The 25,769-nt window shown below is 52.7% G+C and overlaps 12 protein-coding genes across 12 annotated transcripts; 9 read left to right on the top strand and 3 right to left on the bottom strand.

The window, feature by feature from the left end:
• Window positions 1-2,212: 2,212 nt before the first annotated feature.
• PG997_000360 (uncharacterized protein) lies at window positions 2,213-2,527 on the top strand (the record flags this gene model as incomplete). Its single annotated transcript, XM_066804675.1, has 1 exon — window positions 2,213-2,527. One exon carries the CDS (start codon window positions 2,213-2,215, stop codon window positions 2,525-2,527), a length of 315 nt encoding a protein of 104 aa, XP_066674448.1.
• A 64-nt stretch (window positions 2,528-2,591) lies between these two features.
• PG997_000359 (uncharacterized protein) lies at window positions 2,592-3,065 on the top strand (the record flags this gene model as incomplete). Its single annotated transcript, XM_066804674.1, has 1 exon — window positions 2,592-3,065. The coding sequence occupies one exon, from the start codon at window positions 2,592-2,594 to the stop codon at window positions 3,063-3,065; it is 474 nt and encodes a 157-aa protein (XP_066674447.1).
• Window positions 3,066-3,857: 792 nt separating this feature from the next.
• On the top strand, window positions 3,858-4,983 carry PG997_000358 (mitochondrial carrier domain-containing protein; the record flags this gene model as incomplete). Its single annotated transcript, XM_066804673.1, has 6 exons — window positions 3,858-3,899; window positions 3,981-4,019; window positions 4,083-4,124; window positions 4,219-4,286; window positions 4,340-4,622; window positions 4,669-4,983. The coding sequence occupies 6 exons, from the start codon at window positions 3,858-3,860 to the stop codon at window positions 4,981-4,983; spliced, it is 789 nt and encodes a 262-aa protein (XP_066674446.1).
• Window positions 4,984-5,401: 418 nt separating this feature from the next.
• Window positions 5,402-7,678, bottom strand: PG997_000357 (uncharacterized protein; the record flags this gene model as incomplete). The annotated part of the gene is made up of 6 exons (XM_066804672.1): window positions 5,402-5,813; window positions 5,924-6,926; window positions 6,989-7,016; window positions 7,071-7,145; window positions 7,206-7,319; window positions 7,388-7,678. The coding sequence occupies 6 exons, from the start codon at window positions 7,676-7,678 to the stop codon at window positions 5,402-5,404; spliced, it is 1,923 nt and encodes a 640-aa protein (XP_066674445.1).
• A 980-nt stretch (window positions 7,679-8,658) lies between these two features.
• PG997_000356 (MFS general substrate transporter) lies at window positions 8,659-10,876 on the top strand (the record flags this gene model as incomplete). The annotated part of the gene is made up of 6 exons (XM_066804671.1): window positions 8,659-8,870; window positions 9,053-9,341; window positions 9,446-9,611; window positions 9,685-10,049; window positions 10,141-10,701; window positions 10,775-10,876. The coding sequence occupies 6 exons, from the start codon at window positions 8,659-8,661 to the stop codon at window positions 10,874-10,876; spliced, it is 1,695 nt and encodes a 564-aa protein (XP_066674444.1).
• Window positions 10,877-11,438: 562 nt separating this feature from the next.
• PG997_000355 (uncharacterized protein) lies at window positions 11,439-12,185 on the bottom strand (the record flags this gene model as incomplete). The annotated part of the gene is made up of 1 exon (XM_066804670.1): window positions 11,439-12,185. One exon carries the CDS (start codon window positions 12,183-12,185, stop codon window positions 11,439-11,441), a length of 747 nt encoding a protein of 248 aa, XP_066674443.1.
• On the top strand, window positions 12,184-12,459 carry PG997_000354 (uncharacterized protein; the record flags this gene model as incomplete). Its single annotated transcript, XM_066804669.1, has 1 exon — window positions 12,184-12,459. One exon carries the CDS (start codon window positions 12,184-12,186, stop codon window positions 12,457-12,459), a length of 276 nt encoding a protein of 91 aa, XP_066674442.1.
• Window positions 12,460-13,350: 891 nt separating this feature from the next.
• PG997_000353 (uncharacterized protein) lies at window positions 13,351-14,240 on the top strand (the record flags this gene model as incomplete). Its single annotated transcript, XM_066804668.1, has 2 exons — window positions 13,351-14,134; window positions 14,197-14,240. 2 exons carry the CDS (start codon window positions 13,351-13,353, stop codon window positions 14,238-14,240), a joined length of 828 nt encoding a protein of 275 aa, XP_066674441.1.
• Window positions 14,241-14,966: 726 nt separating this feature from the next.
• PG997_000352 (uncharacterized protein) lies at window positions 14,967-15,761 on the top strand (the record flags this gene model as incomplete). Its single annotated transcript, XM_066804667.1, has 1 exon — window positions 14,967-15,761. One exon carries the CDS (start codon window positions 14,967-14,969, stop codon window positions 15,759-15,761), a length of 795 nt encoding a protein of 264 aa, XP_066674440.1.
• Window positions 15,762-17,045: 1,284 nt separating this feature from the next.
• Window positions 17,046-17,840, top strand: PG997_000351 (uncharacterized protein; the record flags this gene model as incomplete). The annotated part of the gene is made up of 1 exon (XM_066804666.1): window positions 17,046-17,840. One exon carries the CDS (start codon window positions 17,046-17,048, stop codon window positions 17,838-17,840), a length of 795 nt encoding a protein of 264 aa, XP_066674439.1.
• Window positions 17,841-19,504: 1,664 nt separating this feature from the next.
• Window positions 19,505-20,626, top strand: PG997_000350 (uncharacterized protein; the record flags this gene model as incomplete). The annotated part of the gene is made up of 3 exons (XM_066804665.1): window positions 19,505-19,813; window positions 19,869-19,967; window positions 20,108-20,626. The coding sequence occupies 3 exons, from the start codon at window positions 19,505-19,507 to the stop codon at window positions 20,624-20,626; spliced, it is 927 nt and encodes a 308-aa protein (XP_066674438.1).
• A 2,013-nt stretch (window positions 20,627-22,639) lies between these two features.
• Window positions 22,640-24,213, bottom strand: PG997_000349 (uncharacterized protein; the record flags this gene model as incomplete). Its single annotated transcript, XM_066804664.1, has 7 exons — window positions 22,640-22,683; window positions 22,735-22,804; window positions 22,854-22,947; window positions 22,999-23,373; window positions 23,438-23,463; window positions 23,508-23,576; window positions 23,770-24,213. The coding sequence occupies 7 exons, from the start codon at window positions 24,211-24,213 to the stop codon at window positions 22,640-22,642; spliced, it is 1,122 nt and encodes a 373-aa protein (XP_066674437.1).
• Between the last annotated feature and the right edge of the window lie 1,556 nt (window positions 24,214-25,769).

Below are 25,769 nucleotides of genomic sequence, written 5' to 3'. Positions count from 1 at the left end.
ATGGGGGGGAGGGAGGAAAGCCAGCTGGAGTTACAGTGGATTGATTGCACTTGACCACACACAAATGAATGATGGTTCGTCGAGAGATCCTCGAGACAGTTTCGTCAGATGATTATGATGAATGATGATGATGTAGTTGCGAGACAATGCATGTGGGTGGGATGAAGGTGCTACGCCTCGCAGTTGTGCGAATAAAACAGACCACCCTCCAATACAGCCAAATGAACAGAGTGATTATTCCACCGATTAATCCAGCAATAAAAGTAGAGAAAATGGAATAAAATGCCTTTTGAATAACACATCCAATTCAGATTATTCTCAATAGATATTTCTTTTTGTGACTTGAATGAGGTGGAATGGCTTAGGCACGTAGTTTGTTTCTACCACCACGAGTACGCTACGTACGCGGCGGCCGTGGCAGCGTTGCAGGCAACTGCTATCTGAATGGGGCATAGTGCAAAGCGCATTGTCGCGCATTGCCCCTAATAAAGCCAGCCATCCGACCTGAGCTTCTGTCCTGGACAACTCATTGATGCTCCAGACGGACAATTCACACAACAGCCATCTATCGCTAATGGAATATGCTGAAAACGTACACGTCGCTAGCCTCTACCATAATATCAATAAATGTTTCGTCATTTTATTGTCTGGATGGGTGGTACAGGTTGTCCGTCACTCGGTATCAAATCTGAGATGAACTGACCCCTTGTTCGTCGTCTAACTACCGATAGGTATGTATTCAGGCCAGACTACAAAGAGAAAACTTGGGCTTGATCTTCCGAAAATGTGATGGGAGGTCTGGACTGATTTCCAACGGGGGGGGTATCGAGGCCCCTTATTGTGCTTGTTATAAAGCAGCCAACCTTCAGTTACAGTACGTACCTCCTTGATGCATCGAGACCCGACATGGCTCAGCTACAGCTGAAAACCAGTCAGGGCGGATGGATCACAGCACTACTCCCGCCAGGCTGTGTGTACACGCAAGTCTGCCCCCGAGAAGAAGTGTCTCCGAAAAGCTGGGGAGGGATGGCGTATGCGTTATACCAGGATTTTCGACATATTAGATTGCTGAACACTGGCACCCGAGTCAGTCCACACACCCGGACCTGCATACCCGGTGACTGACACTCGGGCAATATACTCCTAGACTTGACTCGCGATGACCCAGCTCGGCAATTACACGCAATACATAATCTATCTGAGTCTGGTAAAGGCGTTCTTGTCAGCCTTACTGCCTTGCTTCTGGAGCTCAGTACGAAGACTTAGGGCAAGAAGTAGATAAACTATTCAGATGTTGGGGCATGATTGCGTGTACGGACTGGTTTTAAGAAATCAGGCGAACTCAGATATATATGTATACTTCAGATAAAAAGTATACTGCGTCAGTCTAGAAGGGTACACCATCGAGTAAGCCCAGCTTGACCAATGTCAGTTCATCCATACAAGCAACAATGCATCTTCTAAGTGAGGTCTTGTCATAACCTTTACTCACCAAGGTGCTTCCCAGACATTTCGATGATCGTCTTAAACCTACTTGGAGCTTCCAGTTCAACATGGGAGGTCGTTCATTATCACGTCATGTTTCTATGATTAGATTTAGACTCTAGCTCTTGTTTCATGCCTTCAATGCGCCGCGCAGAGCCGCCTTCCTCGTAAGATCCACCCGAAAGGCTATACATACTCTTGGATATCCCCACCTGTAGGGCATACCGTTTCTGCTATATGGACGCGAATCCACTATCGTTTCAATATATACTGCACTCAATATCTAGAGGCTAGATCCGATAGGATCCCTGCCAAGCAGATGCCAAGCGATCAGCGGTCGTGCTATCCGTAGCCTTGGGATACGCTGATAGGCTGTGTTTGATGCCTCTTCATATACTCGAAAAGAATAGACTCGCGATTTGTCACTCCAGCTTGGCAATCTGGACAGAGGATCATTCTCCACCTGACCCCAAGGCAGGGCACCCGGAGAGTTCGATAGAACGATTCGTGTAAACGAGATGCTGACCATGAAAGAACATTCTCGAGGTCCAGAAGGCGGACAGGAAGCTTGTGATCCTTTCCTCGATTCCTATAAGACATGATGGTCCCTCGACTCGTTAAGGGAATCTCTTTTCATCATCTCACCAACCTCACCAATCTCACCAACACACTCGTTCGCTATACGATAGCAGCGTCACTCGTGCAATAGATACCACACCAGCCCAAGATGTATTTCACAACAAAGACACTCGTCATTGCCCTCGCCGCAGGGGCAGTGGCCATGCCCGCCGACACCCCTCACGGTGGCGCCTCCGGTGCCCTGTCCAAGCCCAAGATCGGCGGCAACAGCACCAAGCTCACGCCGCCACCTTCAGGAGCTAAGAAGGGCGCTGATAAGAGAGACTTCCTCGGCATCCCCCCTTCCCCAACATCACAGACATCTTCAAGGGAATCGGGGCTCGTGACGAGGAGGGAGCCAAGTTTCCGGTCCTCCTCATCATGGCGGCAAGAACGCAACAAAGCTGCCACCGCCGGGTGTTAAGCACGTTAGACGGTCATTCAAGAGGTCAGAGGAGGGCTGCGGAGGGCGGCCTGGCGGCAAGAACATGACGATGCCGGAGGCAACCAAGACCAAGCGCCAAGAGGAGGAGGACGACGAAGACAAGGCACCTAAGGGCGACGGTGGCGAGAGTGAGGAGGGCGAGGAAGGCGGCGAGGGTACGGGCAAAGACGACGAGGCCGGCGATGGTAACGGCAGCGGTACCCCGGAGGCAGAAGACGAGGAAGACGATAAGCCCAAGAAGCCAAAAGGCAGCGAAGCCCCAAACCCAAGAAGCCTGAAGGAAGCGGCGCACCCAAGCCACCTAAGGGAAGCGGCGCGCCCAAGCCGCCCAAGGGAAGCGATGCTCCGGCTGCTGCCGCGGGCTCTGCTCCCCGCCCGCGCCGAAGTCCAACGGCACCATGCCTCACCCTCCCGGCCCCAAGGGCGCCGGGAAGCGGAAGGCTCGCGGCCCCGTGGCCCTGCCCATCCGCTTTTGGGCATAGAGCAAGCACACAATCGTTTTGTTCGGTCTGCTTGAAGCAACTGGCGGTAACAAGGCGAAGCCTTGACGCTGGGGGTTCGTCCCGGGGAGGACGAACTATCAACCTGTCTAACGACTATGTATCGTGCGCGCAACGTTTGGACTTTTTTCATCACACTCGTTTTGTACCTTTTTCGGTCGTCATTGGGATGACGAGCGTGTATTGTACATGGCTGGCCAGCTTGGCCATGCTGACTTCTATATGGCTTCAAGTACATATAAGAGATTGTAGATTATATATACTGGGAATGATCCAGCACTGAAATGGCCCTCAACTGTTTTGTCTCATCTCTGTGTCTGTGTAAGTGATAGCGATCTTCCACTGAATGGCTGGCTGGTGGGGTGACCAAACAGGGCCGCCCTAATACCTAATACCCGCAGTGTCTAAAGTATGGGCCTCCACTTAGCAGGCCTTTAGCGACAGCTACGGGGGCTACGGGGCTCTTGGGGGCCAACCAGGTGCCTCTGCCCCTGCCAATTGCGATAAGCTCGCTCTTCCTACTCCGAAATTTTTTCTCGAGATCGTGTGAGCCGTGCATGCATTTTCTCCTCCGAGTCCGCAGCCCAAGCATCATCACACAATTTTGCTTCCTTCGTCCAAGCCCATTCATTCCCTTCTCTTCCTACTACCACACCATAGTAGCCCCGTCCCTTGTCCCTTATTGACATTTCCTCGAAGGAATATAGACAAGCCAGCTTGCTTTTCAATTGGGTTCTTTGCAATTCAGTTTCTTGTCAATTATATCACAAGCAAGCGCCTTCGTCGTTCAGCACAAAAATCAAGCCAAAATGTCTCCGCCTATGGTTGCTGGTAAGGAGAAGGAGTCGAACGTCGCACGACTCCTCGGTTCCGGTATGCGATTCCCAACCTAGTCTTCATCCATTGGGACTTGCAATTGACAATTCTCGCAGGATCTGCCGGTATCTCCGGAGCTTATGGTCTTCCATCCTGTATGCGCCAGTGAAACAATCTCGAACCCGACGAATCCGTGACTAATGACTATAACCTTATAGGTGGACACCATCGCGAAGCGATTGATGAGCAACCAGACTAAGGTACGAGAGAATAACCCTCGATCCTCCCCATAATTATCGCCGCCGTGGCCCCAATGTCCAGAGAGGCTGACAGTTCGGAATTCCGTATGTGTAGATCTCGGGCATCACAGAACTGAACAAGGTCGTCTTCCGCGACACCGCGACGGCGTCGGTCGGCAAGAAGTTCTTCTCGCTCTTCCCCGGTCTGGGCTACGCCGCGGGCTAAGGTGCTGCAGCGGATATACAAGTACGGCGGACAGCCGATCGCGCGGGACTACGGCGCAGCACTACAGCAAGGACTTCGAGGGCGCCTTCGGCAAGAAGACGGGCAAGGCCATCATGCACTCGACGGCGGGCAGTCTGATCGGCATCGGTGAGATCGTGCTGCTGCCGCTCGACGTCCTCAAAATCAAGCGCCAGACGAACCCCGAGGCCTTCCGCGGCCGCGGTGTCATGCGCATCATCGCCGACGAGGGCTTCGGCCTGTACCGTGGCTGGGGCTGGACCGCGGCCCGCAACGCCCCCCGGTTCCTTCGCCCTCTTCGGTGGTTCCGCCTTCACCAAGGAGTACCTCTTCGCCCTCAACGACTACAACAAGGCCTCGTGGTTCCAGAACTTTGTCGCCTCCATTGCCGGCGCCTCGGCCTCGCTCGTCGTCTCGGCCCCGCTCGATGTCATCAAGACCCGTATTCAGAACCGCAACTTCGAGAACCCCGAGTCCGGCTTCCGCATCCTCAGCAACATGGCCAAGCACGAGGGCTTCTCCAGCTTCTTCAAGGGCCTCGTGCCCAAGCTGCTCATGACCGGCCCCAAGCTCGTCTTCTCGTTCTGGCTCGCCCAGACCCTGATCCCCGCTTTCGACACCTTGATCAAGAAATAAGTCTGGTAGTTTTTCTCCTGCCACTGCAGGAACACCAAGAACAAGGGAACAACGGACAACAAAATTCAATGACGATGATGTGTTACTAGAACAGGAGGACGAAAAGACGACGGGGCGGACGGGGCGGCTATCTGTAAGAATCATGATCTGGCGTTGGGGGAGAAAATGTCCTTTTACCCGTTGATACGAGGAGTTTCAGGGATATACAGGAGTCTCACGCGCAAAAGATTTTGCTTGCTGCTGCTGGACCTAAAAAGGAGACTTATAGACAGACTCTACTCTAGAGGGCAAACCGCCGAAAAGTCTAGACTACTATTTAATTTAACGAAGAAGCAAAAAAAGAAGCTCTACTCTCTAACTCATCTCACCCTCCAAAAAGAAAAATCCCCGAAGTGGGGGAGGAATCCATAAAATCGCATCACATCATTATCCCCGCCATGCGGCGCCGTGCACGAGCACCACTGAGATCCGCTTTCCTGGATAGCTCGCTCACGGCCAACGCCAAGCCATCATCGGTTTCATCATCTTCTACCCGGACTGCTGGCGTGGGCGGATCCTCGAACAGCTCAAAGTCCTGGTCGCAGTGCGTGCCCGGCGCCGGCAGCGTACCGTTCTGGAAGTACGCCCGGATGGCGCGGGCCGAGCAGGTCGAGGGCGCCGCGACGCTCGCGTGGCCGTACGAGCGCTGGACTAGGACGACGGAGCCCGGGAAGGCGGCGGAGTTGTTGTAGGAGGACCGCAGCGGGGTTACGTTGTCGGCGGTGTTACCAATGAAGAGGATGGGGAAGTTCGTGACGGTCAGATTCTTCTTGTGATCGCCACCACCAGGACTATGGCCCCTCGTTGCGGTGTTGGTGGGGCCCGCCGTACTGCCACTTGGGCCGGATCCGGCGCCCGACACAGTTCAGTTTCGAAAAGGCCGAGGCGGCGCCTCGAGAACCGGCTCACGCGGCCGACGAGGTCGTCGACGTACAGCTGGAACGACTCGGGCGTCTCGTCGGTCAGGGGCGCGCCGTCGGCGCACGCGATGGCGCCGAACGCGTCGACGGAAAAGTCGGTGGGCGTGCCACCGCCCCTCCACCACCCGTGTTCCCGTCGTTGCCGTCTGATGGTGGCTGTGTGGGCTGCGAGCAGACCTCGCGGATGGGGAAGTTGTCGTCTTCGGATCCGGCCATGCGGTAGTATGGCAACCCGTCCCGCTTCGAGCGCGGCGAGCACCCGGGCCAGCTCCGGGAACTCGTAGAGCGGCTTGTACAGGACGGTGCGGATGAGGCGCTGGAGGGCTGAGTACGTCACAAGCTGCGGGACGGCGGGCGAGTCGGTTGCGTTGGCGTGCGCGGGCAGCAGGACGGGCGCTGCCGCAGCGTCGCCAGCAAAGCCCAGTAGCGCGCCTCGAGGGCGGATGGGTCCGTCTCGTTGCCGCTGTGGAAGGCGCATCGGTCGGGGCCGGCGCGGTGGCATGCGGTGAAGAAGGCGTTCATGATCTTGTCGGCGTCTTCGTAGGCGTTGAGCTGGTCGTTGCGGGAACCAGTCACCGTAGTCGACGTTACCTGTCATGGCGATCAGCTCAGCCCCAATACGACCGGAGCTGCGAGACTTACCGTCGCTCACTAGCCGTTCCACATGGCCCGGAAACAGCGACGCAAAGGTCCCGCCCAGGATGGTGCCGTAGCTGATGCCCCAGTACCTGACCTGGTCATACCCGGCCTTCTTGGAGATCTCCAACATGTCTCTGGCGTGATACGCCGTGCTGATATGCTGGAGCAGGCCGGGCGCGGTTTTGTTGGTATATGCCTCGCACTGGCGCGATAGCCCGTCGAACTGCGCGAAGGCGTCGTGGACGACCCCTGGGTAGGCATCCGCCACGCCGACTTTGCGTAGGCCCCAGTCGTGCCGCTTCCAGGAGGAGCCCCAACACTCGACGTTCGGCACGGAAGCTCCGACTAGAAAAGGAGCACGGGGAGATTAGTCTAACTCATGTGGGTAATGGAAGGTGGTTTCTTACTGCCACGAGGATCCCAGCTTATAATATCCTACTTCGCTTTTAGTATTACGGCGCTTCGTAGAGTGAATAAAAGGTAGCTCACGTGGTTATCGCCGACAATCGCCTGTAGCGCGTCCCCTTGTTCGAGGACCCATGATAGACCACTTCCGCCAGGTCCCTACATCGCCCAATCAGCATACGGGCTCCGAGATACATATTCATCAAAAGGAGAACATACACCTGGGTTAAGGAAGACTGGTCCCTTGTAGTCCTTTTGGGTCTTTGCTTTGGAACGTATTACAGCCAGAACCACTCGCTCCTTTTCAGAGGGGTCTTGCCAGTCTAGAGGCACCTTTCAAAGACACTGATCAGCAATCTTCCCTCTACACACAATAGCAAGGCAATGGTAGTTTCGCTCACATCGAGTCTTGCGCAGTCGAACTTGCTCTCGTAGCACTTCTGCCACTTCAGATCTCTGCTTGGCTGAATATCCGCCCATTTCCACTCTTGAGACAATTGCGTCGCGGACTCTCCGCTTCCCACTAGAGGTGCTAAGTCCACATACGGGACCAAACCGCTCAAGTATCCCAAAGCTGCGGTCCCTGTGAGACTGGCGGCGAGGACTGTTCGTAACCGTCGTTGGTGCAATCTACCCTGCCCCGCCTCACAGACTGACCTGGGCGAGTCGAGTTGTTGTGCCTTTTCTTCCATATTCGCCTACCTGCACGAAATCAAATTAGAGTAAAGTCAACAATACGGAATACTGCTGGTGTTGTGTTTTTCATATTTATCTGGTTCAGAGCTGTGCCGTCCCATGTTGTTGGGAACACGCCAACATCATGGATTGTCTTGCCTTTTGCTGGATAGGCGCTGACAATCCCTGCCCAATAGTGAATATAGCTGAACTGATCTACCTGGCCATGGCCTGACAGAGGTATGCAGGCCGATTGTATATCGGGCATTGCCCATTGGTCAGCAACAAGTCAAGTGCACACCTTGTGATCAGTCTCCGTTAGACTGACCGAATCAGGTCCCGGGTCCATCATAATTGGACGGATAAGCGTTGACGGTCGGCACTGGGATGTTTGCTTCCGCTTCCAATGACAAGGTATCTGGGTATCTTAACCCTGCTCGTCCCTGTTGATCAACTTCGTGGGTTTACATTGATGCTTCGAGTCGACCTAATTACGCCCAGAGTATATTTGATTGAAAGATCGATGGAGCTTCCTGAGGAGTCTGGCTCGGCTTGCACATCCCGGACTTGGTGGGGTTAGCACACAACCTCCTCTCTTATCAGTGTCGTTCTTTCCGTAGGTACAGCAACTCAACCAAGGCAGGTAAAAATGACAGTCGGTATTAGGTTCAGAAAGAAAATGGCAGCAGCGTTACACTGCACGCCTACCATAACGGTGGATGGTCATGATCGTATTCGGAGTGAGCTACACCAGAGTACCGATGAATCCTTATCAATCTTGAATAAAATGGGCGTACATCCCCTTCTATTAAACCATGGATTCGTTTGATGGACGATTCTGTCATTTCGACACGCCATGTTCAACGTTTAGTCGGATCTTTGCTGGCGCGTCTTATCGACCTGCCCATATTCGCGCACCATCTCGTACATTAGACGAATCAAGCATATAGGCCATAGCCCAGAACAAGCCAGTGCGGAGACGGGAAACATGGCGTTCATGCAGAAGATCAAGTCAGCAATCTGCAGAGTGCCTGACAGTGATACAACTGCAGTAGAGGTCAACGAAGCGGCCCCAGCCGGATACTCCCATGACCACGAAAAGGGCATCATGGAGCCGAAGACCGAAGCAAATGTCGAAGCTGGCGTTTCGGCCATGGCCGCTGCCCAGGCTGTTTGGGGGAAGACGGGATTTCGCCTGGTCATAATTGGGTAAGTCGGCATTGGCCGGGGCTTTTTTCTTCTTCTCGAAGTTCAACTGCTAATCTTGGGGGTTTTTAATTAAGGCTGGCCATGATCATGATCATCTTGTAGGTTCCAGAGCCCAATTCCTCACCTTCTATTCTCGGATAAGCTCGTCACCAATGCCCATCCTAACACCCCTATCTACTTAGTGAGCTTGACAACAGCACAGTTTACACGTACAAGAATTACTCGACGTCGGAATTTAACCAGCTTTCTACTTTGGGAACATTGAACACAGCAGCTGTCATTGTCTTCGTGGTCGTGAAACCACCTATTGCCAAGATCAGCAATGTCATCGGCCGAGGCTACACCTTGGTTTTCACCGTCAGCTGTTATGTGTTGTCCTACATCCTCATGGCCTCGGCCCAAACCATTGGCGCCTACGTGGGCGGTTTCGTGCTCTACAATATTGGCCAATCAGGTACCAACGTCATGACAGTAAGTCACCGTGGCCTCCTCCCACACCATTCAAAGGCGCCCCCGAAGGAGGACATATTGTGGGATTTTCGAGCGAGGCCATCAGTCACTAACTCCACGTACAGAATGTCATCCTCACAGATCTGTTTAGTCCCCGGTGGAGGGCGTTTGCGATCGGCTTCTCGTTCTTCCCGTTCCTCATCACTCCATGGGTGGCGGCTCTCATCGTTGGCAGTGTGGTCGCCGAGAACGGCATCGGCTGGAGATGGGGTATTGGCATGTTCGCCATTCGTAAGTGACATATCGTTATGGAAACTCAATGTGTCTCTTCAAAGAACGTATAATTGACCGAATACACACACAGTCATGCCGTTCGGCTCATCTTTCATCATCGGTACCTTGCTCTACTACCAGAGGAAGGCGAAGAAGATGGGCGTCTTGGTCAGCCAAAAGATGACGATGCACGAGTTCTGTTCAGAAATCGATCTTGGCGGCATGCTACTGTTCGTCAGCGGTCTTGCCTGTCTTCTACTCCCATTGACCTTTGCTGCACAACTTGCCCAAGGATGGCGTACTCCTTGGATCATTGCCCTGTTGGTGATAGGGGTGTTCATACTCATCTGTCTGGGATTCTACGAGAAGCGCGTGGCTGTGTACCCTATCATACCGCCGAGTTACTTCAAGAGTCTCACGATATGTGTTTCGTTGTTGATTCTCGCCATGGATAATGTAAGTCACCTCCAAGACCCATCGCTCACTTCCGTATTGTGTTCCGTAAGGCTATACTGCAATTTCTTATTGACCAAGCCTCGGGCCACAGGTCGGATTCTCCGCAACGCATACCTACCTTTACTCCTGGAGTGTCGTGAGTTACAATCTCGATGTGAGGACAGCGACTTTCTTAAACAGCACGATGGGAGTCATGCAGTGTCTTGTTGGCATTGTCACTGGCTGGTGGATGGGGCGGAGTGGCAGGTATAAATGGCTCGTCGTCGTGGGCGCCTGCGTTCGCCTCATTGGATACGGCATCATGATTCGACTTCGAACCCAGGGCAGCACGATTGGCGAGCTGTTCGGTCAGCAGCTCATTCAAGGTGCCGGCAGCGGTGTTATCTCCACGGCGCTGCTTGTTGTTCCCACCACGGTTGTTCCTTGTGCTCAAATCCCACAGCTCCTGGCCCTGGCCCTGTGCTGTGTCTTCCTGGGTTCCAGCATCGGATCAACGATCGCCGGTGGCATCTATACGAATACCATGCGAGGCTCGTTGTGGAAATGGTTGAGCCCTGACGCTTCGCCTGTCATGGTTGAGTCGCTGTACACTTCGATCACTGGCGAACTACCAGCGTGGGGTTCGCCTGATCGCACCGCTGTTAACTACGCTGTAAGTCTGCCTTCCTGCTACTTTATCTCACCAGGGCTCTGCGATACCAAGTCAGTTACTAATGACTATTCAGTACTCGGCTGTCATCACCTACATCACCTATGCAGCAATAGGGGCTTCGGCACCGGGCATCATTCTCGCATTGATGCTACCGAACAAAGAATTGCCCGAGTAAGTCGATTTACATGATATCATTAAGCCTGTGGGGCTTCTAGCTAATCTGTTTACTCTCTACAAAGTGATGCACCAGTAATGGGTGAAGCGCATGCTTTGCCTACCAGGGACGTTCCTATTACTGGCGACAAAGAAAAGCCTTAGCGTCCCCAATTGATATAGACAGCAATGCCAGGACGGAATCTAATTGTCAAAGACAAATACACTTCTGCATTCAGAAATAATTATACGAAAATCTGGGCTCTTTCTGCTTTAAGCGAGCCGTCGAAGCCTACATCGTGTGGTTCATGTCACAACTGGCAGTTTACGACCTGATTTGCCATTTTTGAATTATTCGAATTGGTAAACAGGCTGATTATGATTATGATTAAATGGCACGTCAGCCATGATCTACACAGTCTGGATCGCACCAGATCTAACAATGAACTTACATTTCTGGCACATTTGGCTACTCGACACGATCTACATGCCTAAGACGCCTAGGCCCCTATTTTGTTCGAACCCGCCTAACCTTATAACGGCTGTATCCCATTCGGGGGGATATCTACAAGCAATGGTCAACCTCAGAACGTAGAGCTACCTTTTCTGACCTCCTCCAGGTCGAACTCCGAGATGGACTCACCTTCACTACCGTTGGGACGTCCGTTCGGGCCCCGCATACAAGGAACAAACCGCTTGTCGCTTTCACACCAAGCGGTCACATCGGTGCACGTACTTTCGCACGAGTCGCCTTCGTCGTAGTCCGGGTTGCGGACACAGCGGTATGACTTGATCCAGGACCCCTCGGGCGATGTGGGATAGATATCGATACCCGCCGGGGGTGGCGTCGGCGTCCTCGCCGTGGGTTGCTGTGGTGGTGGTGGTAGTGGCGGCGCTTGTGGCGGCGATCTAACCTTCTTCTTCTGCTGCTGCTTCTTTGGTTGGGGCTGGGGTTGGGGAGGTGCTGGCACCACTACCCCTGCGAACGTTACATGCGGTGGCGCGGTCAGCGGCTCAGCTTGGTTAGTGGACGCAGTATTAATGGCCCTATTCTGTTGCATTGCCGCTTGGTTAATGTGGACGCAGGCACTAACGTAGGTCGTGGTAAGCTCGCTTGTTGGGTCCTCTGTACTACCACTCGCCGCGCTTGTTGTTGTTCTTTCAGACGCAGCCCTATGGTTAGTGGCACCAGAAAGACCAGCACCAGCAAGCTTCTGATGATCCACCGCGAAGCCGTGTACGGTCTGTAAGGCAGGATCGGGCGTGAAGTTGCGGTTGCAGTACCGCTCCGCCTTGAGCTGCTGATGATACTTTGTCATTTCTCGGATCATGACGGGCGTGGAATGGCCGTCCGCAACGGCGCAGCTTACTTCAGGTCCCTTGTCTCCTTCTTTCGAGGCCGGGGTGGTGCTCCAAGAGCAGGGTGTGCCCTCCCGTTTCGCCATTTCCTACTGCTTACCTTACCTGGGCGAGGGTATCGAGAGAGAAGAGGAGAGCGACAGTCACCGTTTCCTCTTCGCTGGTTGCTGCAATGCGCGCGAGGTTATGACCAGTGGTAAGTACTACTGGCCAGAGGCTCCTCGGGCCTGTGGTGTCTGCGTTTGACAATGCGGTTGTCTGTCTGTTCTTTTCCTTCTCCTCTGCTGGTGTGGCCCTGGCTATCTTCCTTGGGGATATATATCATGATCCAAGGGCCTTTGTTGGGAAGAATGGCCTTGTTTCATTCTTTTTCCTCAACTCAGGAGCCATGGCACTATCTATGAAAGGCTGCTATCGTCAACAATACTGCCTCAAAATTCCTTTACCGACCATGAAAAACGATTGAACAATGAGCTCGTCAATGGTCCATTGAGTCCTTGGCCCCCACGCGAGCCCCTTGCAACCACAGTGGCAGAGTGTCAAGGATTATCCGGGAGGGGTTTGAGCAGCGTGCGGCACAGGTCTCGTGGTTGAGTTCGACGCCGAATAAAAACGTATCATCGACTGCTGTTGGATTCCTTCCCTGTTAACTGGAATAATAGTAGCCGCTGTGAACATAGCCCAATGAAACCCGCGAAAGTACGGAGCCCCTGCATCTTTTCTGGCATGAAAGCCGTGACCGAAATTAGATTACGTCGCGATATGCTTGCTCCCACTTCCTGATTGGGGGTTCAACCTGGGAAATGTAAGCATCTCGATATGCATCTGCGCGGCGCGGTCGACCATTTTCCAAGCAACGGAGGAACTTGTTCAAGCTGCCCATATCCTCCGGTTAATAAGGACCCATACTTGGGTAGTAATGTTATGCTTGTCCCGTCGGCCTGCTAATTTTCTGTTTTCCCTTTCTCTTTTTCCTTGAAGGGCAAAATCTTCAAGTCAACTTTGTAAGTCAGTCTGACTATGCATTACAAAGATTGACTTCCAACGCCCACCACCACTACCAACTTTCTCTCCCTGTCACGAAGGGGAATTTCTAATAAGCCATTTCCGCGTTATTAGAAGGGGGTCAAGGAAGACATGGAACCAGTAGCGTCTCACGCCTACCCGGGCCTCGAAGTCCAGCCGGACCCGGCCCCTGAGTATGCCCGATTCAACCAGGCGCCGCTGCAATCGGTGGTGCCTCAACCGCAGCCGATGTATCAGCAGCAACATCATCAACATCAACCGACGATGCCAGAGTGGAAGGATGCTCAAACGCCGAACACGACAAGCACCGAGACCCCAACGACCCCAACGACCCCAAAGAGGCGGATCCTAGGCCTCACCGTGCCCGTGTTCTGGACCCTGCTGGTGGTCTTGGTCGTGGTCATCGCGGGCGCCATAGGCGGCGGCATCGGCGGCGGACTCGCCGCGCAGTCAGTGAGTGACAGCCTCAGCAAGAGCGCAGCGGCGGCGGAGGGCGCGAAACCGTCCGCGACGACGACGCTGGCGCCAGGAGAAGAACCCACCGCCGCCGCCGGGAGCGGCACCGTGACCGCGACGACCGTGATCCCGATCATGCAGCCGTCGCTGATCCCGCGGGACGGCGGGTGCCCGGGCATCAACGGCACGCCCTTCGTCTCGAGCATCACGCTCAAGGGGCAGAACGTGGCGCAGACGTTTCATCAGCGCTGCAATACCAACTACGCCGAGACGGAGGAGAACCCGGGGCTGCGCGATCTGTACAGTGCGTTTGCGACAAGTTTTGAGGAGTGCATGACGTGGTGCGCGCAGTATAATGAGCAGCTACAGCAGCAGCAGGATAATAAGGAGACAAGTGGAGGGGAGGGGTGGTGTACGTTGGCGGCGGTTGCTAAGATTCGTAAGTTTCTGACTCTTGAGAGAACTCAGGCAATCGTGTGTGCTGACATTTTTATCTTGTAGCGGGTGGGCGGTGCCATTTGAAGAGCCAGGGCCCAATCCTCTAGTGAATACCACTAGGGTCGGGGAGAAGGTTACGGCTGCCGAATTGGTCGATGGCATAGGTCGGCCGGGCTCGAGGAGACGGTATGTGTACATGTACTAATTTCGGCAGTCATCGGCGGGCGAGTTTCATTGGGAAAAGGGGTTTCGGATATTGTATTACTAGCAAGATATGACGACAGCTCCAGACTGCCTACTTGAGTAGTCGGGACAAGTTAATGAAAGACTATGATAGAGTGAATGTGGTTTTGCTCATTCCGTATCACTGAACCCAGGAGTGTGTACCACGACAGGCAACTTCGTCGTAGGTATGGCTCGGCGTCCGCTTTCACGAACAACCAATGAACAGACCAAACCAAGCGGCCCTGCACCCATGATCAATCTAATCGCAGAAGGGATTACGTTATGACTTCTTTCTAGCTTGTTGATTGGGGGTTGTTTCATTTATTTATCGTGGGACTCGCTGTACGCATTTTCGTAACATCCTATAGGACACGCCACGTTCAAATAGGGACTCTGTCTTACCTCGTCAGGCTACATGCATATTGGAGGGCAAGCCTCTTCAGTCGGTCGACAACTTTGATCGTTCAAAGCCCCCCGACAAATATGTACCAGCCTCTTCTCCTATGTCTCTTCCTTTTTTCGTAAGACCTAGGACATGAGAAATTGCCACGTTGGAACGTAATGTAGGCAAGTAAAACATAGTGATGGCCACTGACAAGTACCTCAATATGGATCTACGGCGGCAGCATACAGACATGGAACCGGCAGTCTCTTCCGCGCACCCGGGTCTCGAAGTAGAGGTGTATCCGGGCCTCGAGGTGCAGCCGCACTCTGCTAAAGAGCTTTCCCAAACCGACAATACGCAACACCATCAGCGCACGCACCCTGGTGTGCCGAAGTCAGAAGAGACGAACATCCCCAAAGTAACGACCGATAAACGCCGAAGAATCCTCGGCCTCACGACACCCACATTCTGGGGCCTTCTCGTCGCCCTCATCCTGCTCATTGCAGCCGCCATTGGGGGTGGCATCGGTGGCGGTCTAGCCTCGCAGCAGCATAGCAGTGGCAGCAGCGCTGCGGCGGCGGCACCAACAGCAGCGACGACGCTCGCGCCGGGTCAACAGCCAACCGGTGGTGGTGGCGGCACCCTGACCGTAACGACCTTGCTGCCGCTAATGCAGCCAGATGCGACACCCAAAGACAACTGCCCGGGCACCAACCACAGGCGATTCGACTCGGGCATCTTACTGCAGGGGAAAACAGTAAATCGAACCTTCGAGCAGCAATGCGACACCAACTACGCCGACGGCCCAGAAAACAGGGGGTTGCTCGACCTCCTCGCCTTCTATGCCCAGAACTTCGAAGAGTGCATGAAGTGGTGCGCGCAGTACAACCAGCAGGTCCAGCAACAGAAGATCAGGGCGTCGCTGAATAGGGGCACCGGAGGGGCGGACTACTGCCATCTTGTGTCGATTGCGTTGATGCATAAGTCTGGACTGACTCTGCCCTGGGCGAAATCATGAAACCTTCCCTTCCCTTCCTTCCCTTCCACCGAGTTGGAAGAACTCGTGTGTGGGCTTTGCGTTGACCTTCATCCCCATGCCTCCTGTAGCGGGAGGGAAATGTTTTCTGAAAAGCAAGGGCTCCGGTCAGCTTCAGAACACTATTAGATACCTGGACGGCGAAAAGGCTACGAGCGCGGTGTTGGTAGATGGGATAGACCAACCGCCGCAAGCCAATGGGAATTAATGGACGACTGCAAATTTGGCCAGTTGGAATTGGGCCTTGGTTTGTAGTTGTTTTATATTATACGGTTATACCCAAAAGGCTATACATGCGCGTCTGTGGTATATTAGTACCCCTGATGGATGGGACGTCACTCAGAGAGTGAAAGGCCTGGAGGGGCTCAGCTCAACGCAGTAACAAGAATCTTGCTTGCCAGCCCCATCTGGCGATCGAGTCGACGCTCTGTGACATGTAGTTCCTTTAAGGCCAAATCAGCTGGGATGAGGCTGTATGCTGTATAAGCTGTCGGGGATAGTTCACCGGTTAGTTATGTCTTTGCTCGTACGCTGGCCTTACGAGCTGTTCCATAATTGTCCAACATGTCGTCGACGCCACGATAGCTATGCGCCCGACAGACGCGCGCGAGAAATCTCACACCGACGTTACACCTGCCAATCTAGCATGGGAGCCCTTCGGATAAAGGCCCACGCTGCCAGAGACAGACGACAGATCAAGCGTGAGCAATGCGGCGCTTGGGGTCTAAGCTCCTTTGAATATATGAATATGTTGGATCATGAAGTCAGCCACGAACCTGTCAGACGCATCTCTATGCTGTGTATGGTCGGATGCAGATCCGAGCATATCTCCCCTAACCCTGTCCTTGCCCCTAAGTCTCCGATCGGGGACCTCAGCTCCGGAAGTAAGCATCATCGTGAATACATTTCTGTGTTCGTAATCCACTGTGCCTATATAGTCGTACAAATAGTCCAATGCTTGAATGGGGGCGCGGCTTATGTCTTAAATCCTTGGGGCTATACGGCCCCCGGGATTGGTGGCAATTGTTCAGCTCGTCGATCAGTCTGCCTTCCCAAGTCCGCCTAGTAATCGTCCTATTTTCCTTCCTCCCTAGCTGGTTCAAAGCGATCTATATGAACTCCCCAGTCGGTCATGTGTTCTCAACCTTACCTTTCATTTCACCTCTCCCCTCTTTAAGCTCCTTCTATTTCTTCTATATTGTTTGGAAACGTATGAGAGATCTCTTAGCCGGAAGGCAATATAGGAAAAGCGTCAAGCCCGAAGAGATGGCTACCGATAAGTACTTAGACTTGAGCCAACGGCGTCACCAACAACCAGATCTGGAACCGTCAACGTCTCATCCGTACTTGGGCATCGAAGTCCAATCGGATTCTGCCCAGGGGTATACGCAACCCGGTAACGCCCAGCAGCAGTGGGCGCAAGCCCCATCTGCTTCACTCATCTCGGGAGAGAAGAATACTCCTCCCACGATATCCGATAACCACCATCGGAGAGTTCTCGGTCTTAGGGTGCCTGTGTTCTGGGGTCTTCTGGTCGCGCTGATCCTCGTTGTCGCCGGCGCGATAGGTGGCGGGATCGGCGGCGGTCTCGCGACACAAGGTCATAACAACAACATCAACCAAGACTCGTTGAGGTCGACAAAACCGTCGTCTGATGCGGGGGAGACAATATCCAACCCGCCGGCACAACAGACCACCACCACCACCGAAGGCACCATCACGATAGCGCTACCCATAGTGCAACCGTCGATCACGCCCGTAGACGGCGGGTGTCCAAGGATCAACGGGACGCGGTACACGCCGCGCCAAAAGATCAACGGTACGTCAGCGCCCATCACGTTGCAGGGGCAGACGCAAGCGCAGTCCTTTGTACAGCTCTGTGATACGAACTTCCCGGAGGGCGACAACGACCCGGGCGTGCACGACATCGACACCTTCATTACCGCCACCTTCGAGCAGTGCATGACCTTGTGCGCCGATTGGAACCGTCAGTATCAGCTGCATGGGGAAGATAGGTTTTGCATGGCTGTGTCGATTGTCAAGATTGGTAAGTTCCCATAAGCAGGTGCCAAAAGCGAGCAGGATCATGCAGTCTCATCTGCCCTGGAAAGGAGAGAAATACACCAGAACCCGATTGCATTGCGTCGCATTTTGGTTGTATGTGTCTTGCGCTGACATTGATGGTTGTTCTAGCTGGCGGAAAATGCTTCTTGAAAACCAAAGAGGCTAATTATCCTTTCACGAACGACACGTTAGGAACCCCAAAGAGGTTCACAACCGGTCTGCTAATCGAAGGAATTTGAGAAACAACATGTTTATTTAGTTTTTAACGAGCATAAAATAATGGTAATGGCAGTCCTGAGATATGGTCTCATGGAATGCTTTGCTTGGCCGCGATCTGGTGTGGCTGTTATTAGACTTCATGTTGCCAGTTCGTCTCGAAGTCAGACCACAAGTAGAATCAACCTATCACAGCAGTTGATGCCTCGAACGATACAATTGATTTCATGAGTACCTCTCCGATGAGGATTTCCGAAGTAATAAGGAAAGCGCAAGTCGAAATCTTACCTCTAATTAGTCGTGGAAGCCGGAGCGAAACCACATGGTCTCGACAGTCCTAGGCGCATGCACATACCGCTGCACGGCTTTGGCCCTCCTGGCCGCCCATAAACCACATCGCTTCGTATACTGCGCACGATGGGCCAGAGTCAGGAACGGACATGGCATATTCCTTTCGAAACCTTTGGGCGCCTGTTAGTCGTCATCAGGTTGTGTAACGTCGTGTAGATCGCCTTTTGCTGGTGGGGGGAAACAAGTGGCTGAGCCTATCCGGATACATCCATCTTGAAACACATCCCTCTGAGTCCCTTGGAGGACAGGTACCGTTTTTCTGCCTATGCGCAGTTCCAGGGCTGGCCGATCTAGAACACTTGAATGGTATCGGTGGACTGAGCATGTGAAGGTAGTGCAAGTAGTAGGCAGGCTAGGGAGTCGAAGGGAGCCAAGTTGAGGGGAGGGAGCTTCCCGATGGATTGGAAGGCGGCTCGTGGGGCTTACTGTACTTTGTGTCGGCAGTTCAGGTTTCGCGCTAAAATAAGCCCTGCCGACTTTCAGGTGGACTGGGTACTATTTGCAGATCACCATCAAGACGACCCTTTAGACCCGTCTTGTCGTGGACCCCTACGCCTGATTGTCGTCGGGTGGCCTCTCACTTTTTGATATGGTGCTCGTGTCAACAACAGCTGGTCCCTCAGAATAAGCGCTCAGGTATTTTTGTAGGGCGAAATGGGGGTCGCCGGACTACGGGAAGCTAGGATTGCGGCCACGCCCGCGGCTTCCCTGCCTGCCAGCCAGTCTTTTTTGCCTGCCAGCGTTTCCAAAGCACAGTTCAGTGCTGCCTCGAATACACAAGCCGGCGTCAAATAACGTTTCACGATCGCATGTTAGTTTTGATTGAGCCCGCATCATGAAGGCGCAGGCCACGGCGCAGACCTCGACCCAGACCAGACCCTCGCCCGTCGTTCTTTAAAAGGCCAACCCAGTCCCTGCCGTGCCAAGTCTGCTTGCAACCTCCATTTCTTTCTTGGCATCCCAATTATTTCCCCATCCGTGCAGCTTAGAGATCGTCTTATAGATCGACTCGGTTTTCTGTGTTTCGTTTGCGTGCTTCCTTTTCATTTGTCGGCTGTTTTCAATAGAACGAGTCCAGTAACAACGAGGCGACCATGGATTACACCTTGGCCGACGAGGAGGCCACCTTCGAAAACATCACCATCACCTACTGCGACAACGTTGGCGAGGCGAAGCCTGATATCGCGGGCTTGGGCGTGCTCATCTCCTTCGCCGGCCAGGCCCTGCTTTCGCTTTTCCTCGCCGCCTGGATCATCATTTTGTCCAAGAAGGGCCATCTCCACCTGCATCACCACCCAGAAGGGTCCGACGAGCATGAGCGACGGAAGAAGCGAATAGAGTTCCTCTCCGATGTCGTCAACATTGGGAACGACCTGCAGGTCTTGCTGGGTATTGCCCTCATGGTATGTTTTATATACAGAAAAATCCTGATTGGCAATTTCTGTGGTTAGGTGCAAGACTAACAGCCATGGTACCGCAGATCACGGCCTGGACCAAGAGGAAAGAACTGGGACTGTATCACCTGCGCCTGGTATTCGACACGGTGAGCTTCGTTGGGTAAGTCTAGCATACCACAAATATACACATGTACGTCACTGGTAATCGCCGACGGTATGCTAATTATTTCCTTCTGCCAATAGCGTGTCAAGCATCGCGGTCCTGGTTTGCCTTGCCTTCTGCCAGAAAATGCTGAATAGGTCGACGTCCCGCCTGTCGTCTCGATACCTCACCATTTACGGCTTCGGCATCTTCTTCATCGCGCTCGCCTTAACTTTCGTGATCCGCCTGTCCAAGTGGCAAGAGAATGGCAAGCTGGGCGACTGCTACAACACGGTCGGCGCATCGTCAAAGTTCGCATCGCATCCCGGGTCGGACCAGGCCTACGTCATGATCACGGCGTTGTGGTTACTGATTGGCGTCGGCATGGCCGTGTTCGGTGGCCCCAGACTTCTCATGGTCGTCCTGACCTTCGCCATGCTCGAGTACCCGGTGCACCTCTACTTCATGATCGCCATCCGCCACGCCAACCAGCCCTCCTCGAGGGCACCGAGGACGAGGATAACTGGGACTTTGGCCAGACCACGGCCATGCTTCTTCTGGGCCTTGCCTATCTCGAGTTCGCGTCCAAGGCAGTCAAGTATCGCAAATGGACGGTGCAGTGGAAGAAGAACAAGGACAATCTCATCCCCTTTCTACAACAAAATTCCAAGGAGTAGGCTCATAGGGTGTCGCCTGCAGTCGCCCATAGAGTGAAAATACTGCGGCACGCATGGATCCGGAGAAGAGTGAATTCATACAGCGAGGGAGTTTTGGGGGCGTCTATTAGTTTCGTATTCAGCTACTTAGCATCGAGGGGATGGTTTGAGGGTTAGGGAGTTACTCGGAAACTGCAGAACAGCTAGGTAGCCACTGTTTTTGGCTCATTCTGCAATAAGAACAAGCCTATTTACACATTCTTTTCATGGTGTTCATTGGGGGTGATGTGATGTTTCGGGTAATTGTCATTGCCGGCTTCGTTCAATAGTCTAAACCAATTGGTTGATTTGATGTCCCACCTCTTGTCGTCATCTCGTCCGAAATGTTCCAGAGCGGTTGTGCTTAACATAGCAGCGGCTGATAACTGCCAAGCATACCAAGATGCAATGCATGACCGGTCTCGGTTTCTCGGGCCGCGGCGCATAATATGTGCGCTCACTGAGGTCTGCAACGGCCATAGTGCTGCTTGGCTGGTATATCGATACATCAAAACCCCGCTACCAGCAAAGCGCTCGTGGTCAAAAACACTTCCCTGAACACTTCCGTAGTGTTCTGAAGAGGAGTCCTATCGGTTGCTTTAAGTAGCACCTCCCTCCCGCTAAAAGAAGCATGAGCGAATGTCAGTGCACAAAGTTACGTTACGAATACTCGAGCCCGATGAAGCCTACGCGCGATCGCTCGTAGGCTTCCTTGCCCGCGCAGCTTTATCGAAATATACCCGAAGACTCACAGAACTTGTTCATCGATACGGCCATGCAGTACCCATACTCCCTAGGGCTGCTGCTGGCCTTGGCGTCGATCTGATGCTTCTCTGCTGCGGATTTTGCTGCGTGTCACCAGTATGGACGTGAGGTTGCGCGGAAGATGGCTGCACTCCAATGGCCGGGTACTGGTAAGACGATGAGTGCTCTAGATCCGGTTGGCGACGCCGGAAGTCCCAGTCCAGGTATAAGTCGGTAGTCCTCTCGGCGGTCATCCCTTCTTCTTTTTCTATCTTGCCATCTTCCCAAGTGGAAATTACACAGTGATATATCTTCTTTCACGAGATAGAACTGGAGGATATGCAATACTAGGTAAAGAGAATAGGCATGGGATACAATTCAATGATGGGAATGCATGACTGTATACGTTATCCTGGTAATTGTGCCCTGTGTAAGTATCCAAAATACATGAGATAAAAATAGATAAGGACCTTTTGATAGGAGTCAATTCAGGAGCCTGGTCGATGAGCTGAACATTTCCCTCATTTGGGGGCATCGTAGCCTGATGAGATAGAACGCAGCCACCCCTTTCTCACATAGGGCTTCTTGTGCGTACTAATGTGATCTGTTTCATACGAGCCGACAGCGAGGCTTGCTCTTCGGTTCTGGAATCCTCAATCAGAAGTCTTCAGGTAGTTTTTGAGATGACCCCTTAGCTTTCCTTGCTTCAGACCCGAAAGGCGCCGCCCGCCTTTTGCCCGGCTTCGATTGACTTCGTTTCTCGCCGCGTTCGGGTTCTCCTCCCTCTGCGACGCGACGGTAATTCGAGAATGCAATATGTTCGAAATTACACGGCGCTATGAGCTTTAGCATACCAATTCAAAAGGGGCAGATGCGCAGTAGAGGAAAGAGTGAGAAGTTTCTTACGTGAAGCAAATTCACTGATCCTCTCCTGACGCAGTCGTATACGAATGATTGCATACTTGGGTCGGCTTTCGGCACACCCGATTTTGACCAGATCTTTATTGTAGGCGACGGAGGCTGCACACGAGATTGTGAACGATTTCCAATATCTTGGAAGATGTAAACTGCCAATGGTCTCTCGAAGCATTCTGGTGTAATGCTTCCGAAACCATCGCCTAAATGAGGCTGAAATGCGAGGTCTATATTGCAATGAACAGACCATTGTAGTGAAAGTGATGGCCATACTGGCTGGGGTGATCCTGGTTCTATAGACACTCGCTGTAACATCATAACTGGACACATATCGAGTCACGTAAACTCGGGTATTTTCTTACCAGTAGCAGGCCATAGGACTAGACAGGTATATAACGAAGGTCGATCTTGATTGTAGCTCTCTTGCTCACCCAGAGTCGCGGCACCCTCTGATTCACTGGCGAGGCACTTTTGCCCGTCGATAGGCAGAGCTGGCTGATACTGTATGGCGCATAAGCGTTGAATGTGCCATTTGAACGGGATTAAATACCTTGTGTTTGGCAGTATGCCTACGCCAATGTGCTTCGAGACCTCTGATGTCAGTTTGAGCTTGTTGATTGAATAACTGGTCAGAGCTATTGCCACTGAAACAAGAGGTTCTTGATGCGTATTGTAGCGATATATTCGGCCCAAACCTCTCTGAAACTCTCGCTGGAATAGGGTGGTATATATGCTTGTTTATCCTCGCGATTGGCGACTGGAGTGAATCGGACGCGCCAGCACACAGCTCATGACATGGTACGGAGGCACCATCCTTGTTGTCGCATAGTTCAACCAAGCCTGTTTCCTTAGCTTCACCGAGGATAGAGGGTATGTTCCACTCTGTGAGGTTGGATAGGTGTACACTGTCGATCCCTCCGCTGTCGACTCCTCTGATGGAGTGAGCTGCGTGCCGCCGACGAAGTCCTGTTTCGAGGCCGCGGTTTTCTTGCACATCGGCCGCAGATGTCGTTGCACGCGATTGACCTGATGGCACAGTAAGGTGGCGGTTCTTGCGTGCAGTTGGTCGCCTACGTTCCTTATAGGTGATATGTAGATACCTCGGGAGATTTGACAACCCGCGGAGAAGTTTACGTGCGGTATGTGGCATCGCCACTCCCCTGTCTCGAAGTAGCGAGATGCAAATCAAGACGGAAGCGCACACAGGATACCACAGCAATGTGGCTAACATGCTTGAAGAGGGACCATTAACTTGAACCGGCTCGTCTGCGTGCTGTTGGGAACGAGTAGTAACCCAATCAGAGGTAAAATATCTCTTCCATCCTGATCGATCGAAGTTGGGGGCGCTTCCAGTTGGAGACCCCTTGCTGTATCACATGATGGTGACGGCCAATTGTGCTGGAATGCATACACGTAGTTAGCAACCATTTCTATGCCTCTATGACGTCCAGAAAAGATCAATTTACCTCTTCGCAATGAGAGAGAAAATCTTTGCGAGTATTCCACTCAGTCAGAAGTTCGGATTTACGGCCATCAGAGGCCGCAGTGATGGTTGGCCATATGGTCACGCCAGCCATGAGCAAAGCGACAAAAGCTATCGAGGCCACAAACGCTTCCCGGTAGTTTTGAAGCTTTCCATCTTTCCAGACAGATTTCCAGCATTGTGCAAGCTTGTCTGGTATAACAGATAGATGATGAGAGAAGAGTACACGGAAGGAAGACCTATAGCCCAATCTGTTCCCGTTGGTTTGAGTAGACGCAGACCCCGGATCAAGCGTCGGATGGGTTGGAGCTGCTGCTTCGACAATACCAGCCATACAAGGGAGCGTCGGGTCTGATTGCGCTTGTTGCCGGCGCACCTCAGAACCATCTTTGGGCTTTTCAAGGACACTGAATGTTACGGTGGACATGATTGAGCGCGTTCGTTGAAACCAAGAGAAGAAGGCCCAGAAAGTCGTTGTCGGATGATATATCTGAAAATAATTGAAGATTACGCAGGCAGGCAAAGACCGACAGGTCGATCTTCGAACCGTCGTCGTGCTCGACGAGGCAGTGTCTGTACCTGCCTCGATCTAATGCAGATGGGGGCTGGCATTGGTTGGCCGTGGTGCTCCAAGGCAATCAATATTCAATTTATACCAAGCCAACAATCTGGAGAGAAGCCCCAACACTGCCACAAGCATGACGTGGGGATAAAGAATTCAGGTGGTGTATGGAAATGGCATCCAATGGCGTACATAAGGTAGGTATTCAAGTGATTGTGAGGCAGTGGGTTGAAAGCTTGGCATCACGGCATTTACCCTACCTTCCGTATCTCGATATCATTGGTGTATACTGGGCAATTGGAAAGATGGGATTGGGCTGCTCTCACCTATAACTCGAATTTCCCCTGGAGACAAACCACGCTAACCTTGGCCATGGTGACGTGCATTAATCCCATCTTCCTCACGCCGAAGCAACCGTAACTCCTTACCCAAGTATCGGACCAGGCCTTTTAGCATGAGCAAAGACCCTGCAAGAATGCTAATATAACATTAGACCGCTTGTCAGAACATTAAGTTGCATATGCCAACTAGGCAACGATCGTCTCTGTTGGCTACAGGCACTGTCGGAGAGGACGAAGGTGTTATATAATTAGTTTGCAGCTTGTATGCATCCACTGATGAGTCTCCATCGAATGTAGCAAGGACGACGGAGTCCCTGATCTGGAGCGCCGAGTAGGAAACACGGTGTTGATACCCGCTTGCAAACACAAGGGAACAACGAAACAAGTTCGCTAGTCGATTGAAGACGGTGTATGCCATGAGTTACCCAGGCGAAAATAATGCATGCACCGTGAGTCATCGGTACACTCAATGGCTCTCCGCGACAGTATTAGTGAACAGTGTTTCAAAAGAAGCGATCCTTCAAGTAATCACCGACGAAGCTGGATTGTGGTAGCTTGAATCATGCACGTAATACCGAACGTGTCCTACCTCGGTTTGGTTAGTAGAGGAGCCTTCATCAGATCTCGTCATGGGGGATTCTCAACTTCTCTTCCATGATTGCCAACACGATTTTGACAAGCCTTCATGAACACAGAAGAGTTGTAGTCGAGTCGCAAAGTATGGGCTCCAGCACCGTCGTCCGGAACACGGGATGAGAGGTTGATTTCTTGGATCCCAATGTTGCATCCGCCAGAAGAGATCCCCAGTTTTTAAACAGATAGGACAAGCCGCTAGCAGGTGCGTTCTGATAAGAGATCCCATCCCAAGATCTACTGGGTCCGGCTTCATTCCAGCATGTCATGATCGAGCCACGGGTTTTTGCACTGGACTGGAAAATACGCAGTTCGCTCGGCTACCAAGTCAGTCAGCTCCCAATACGCAATGGCGTAGTACCGCGGAAGCCAGGCCTGGAGCGCGGAGCCGGCCGAAGTTTGTTCGGGTAGGCGAGAAGGTCCACCTCAGGGAATAGCTTGGTGGGG

This window comes from Apiospora hydei, assembly GCF_038363865.1.
Source record: "Apiospora hydei strain CBS 114990 chromosome Unknown utg000002l_segment0_segment0, whole genome shotgun sequence".
In the NCBI taxonomy this organism is placed as follows: Eukaryota; Fungi; Ascomycota; class Sordariomycetes; order Amphisphaeriales; family Apiosporaceae; genus Apiospora; species Apiospora hydei.
This window is presented reverse-complemented; position numbering and strand designations above follow the sequence as displayed.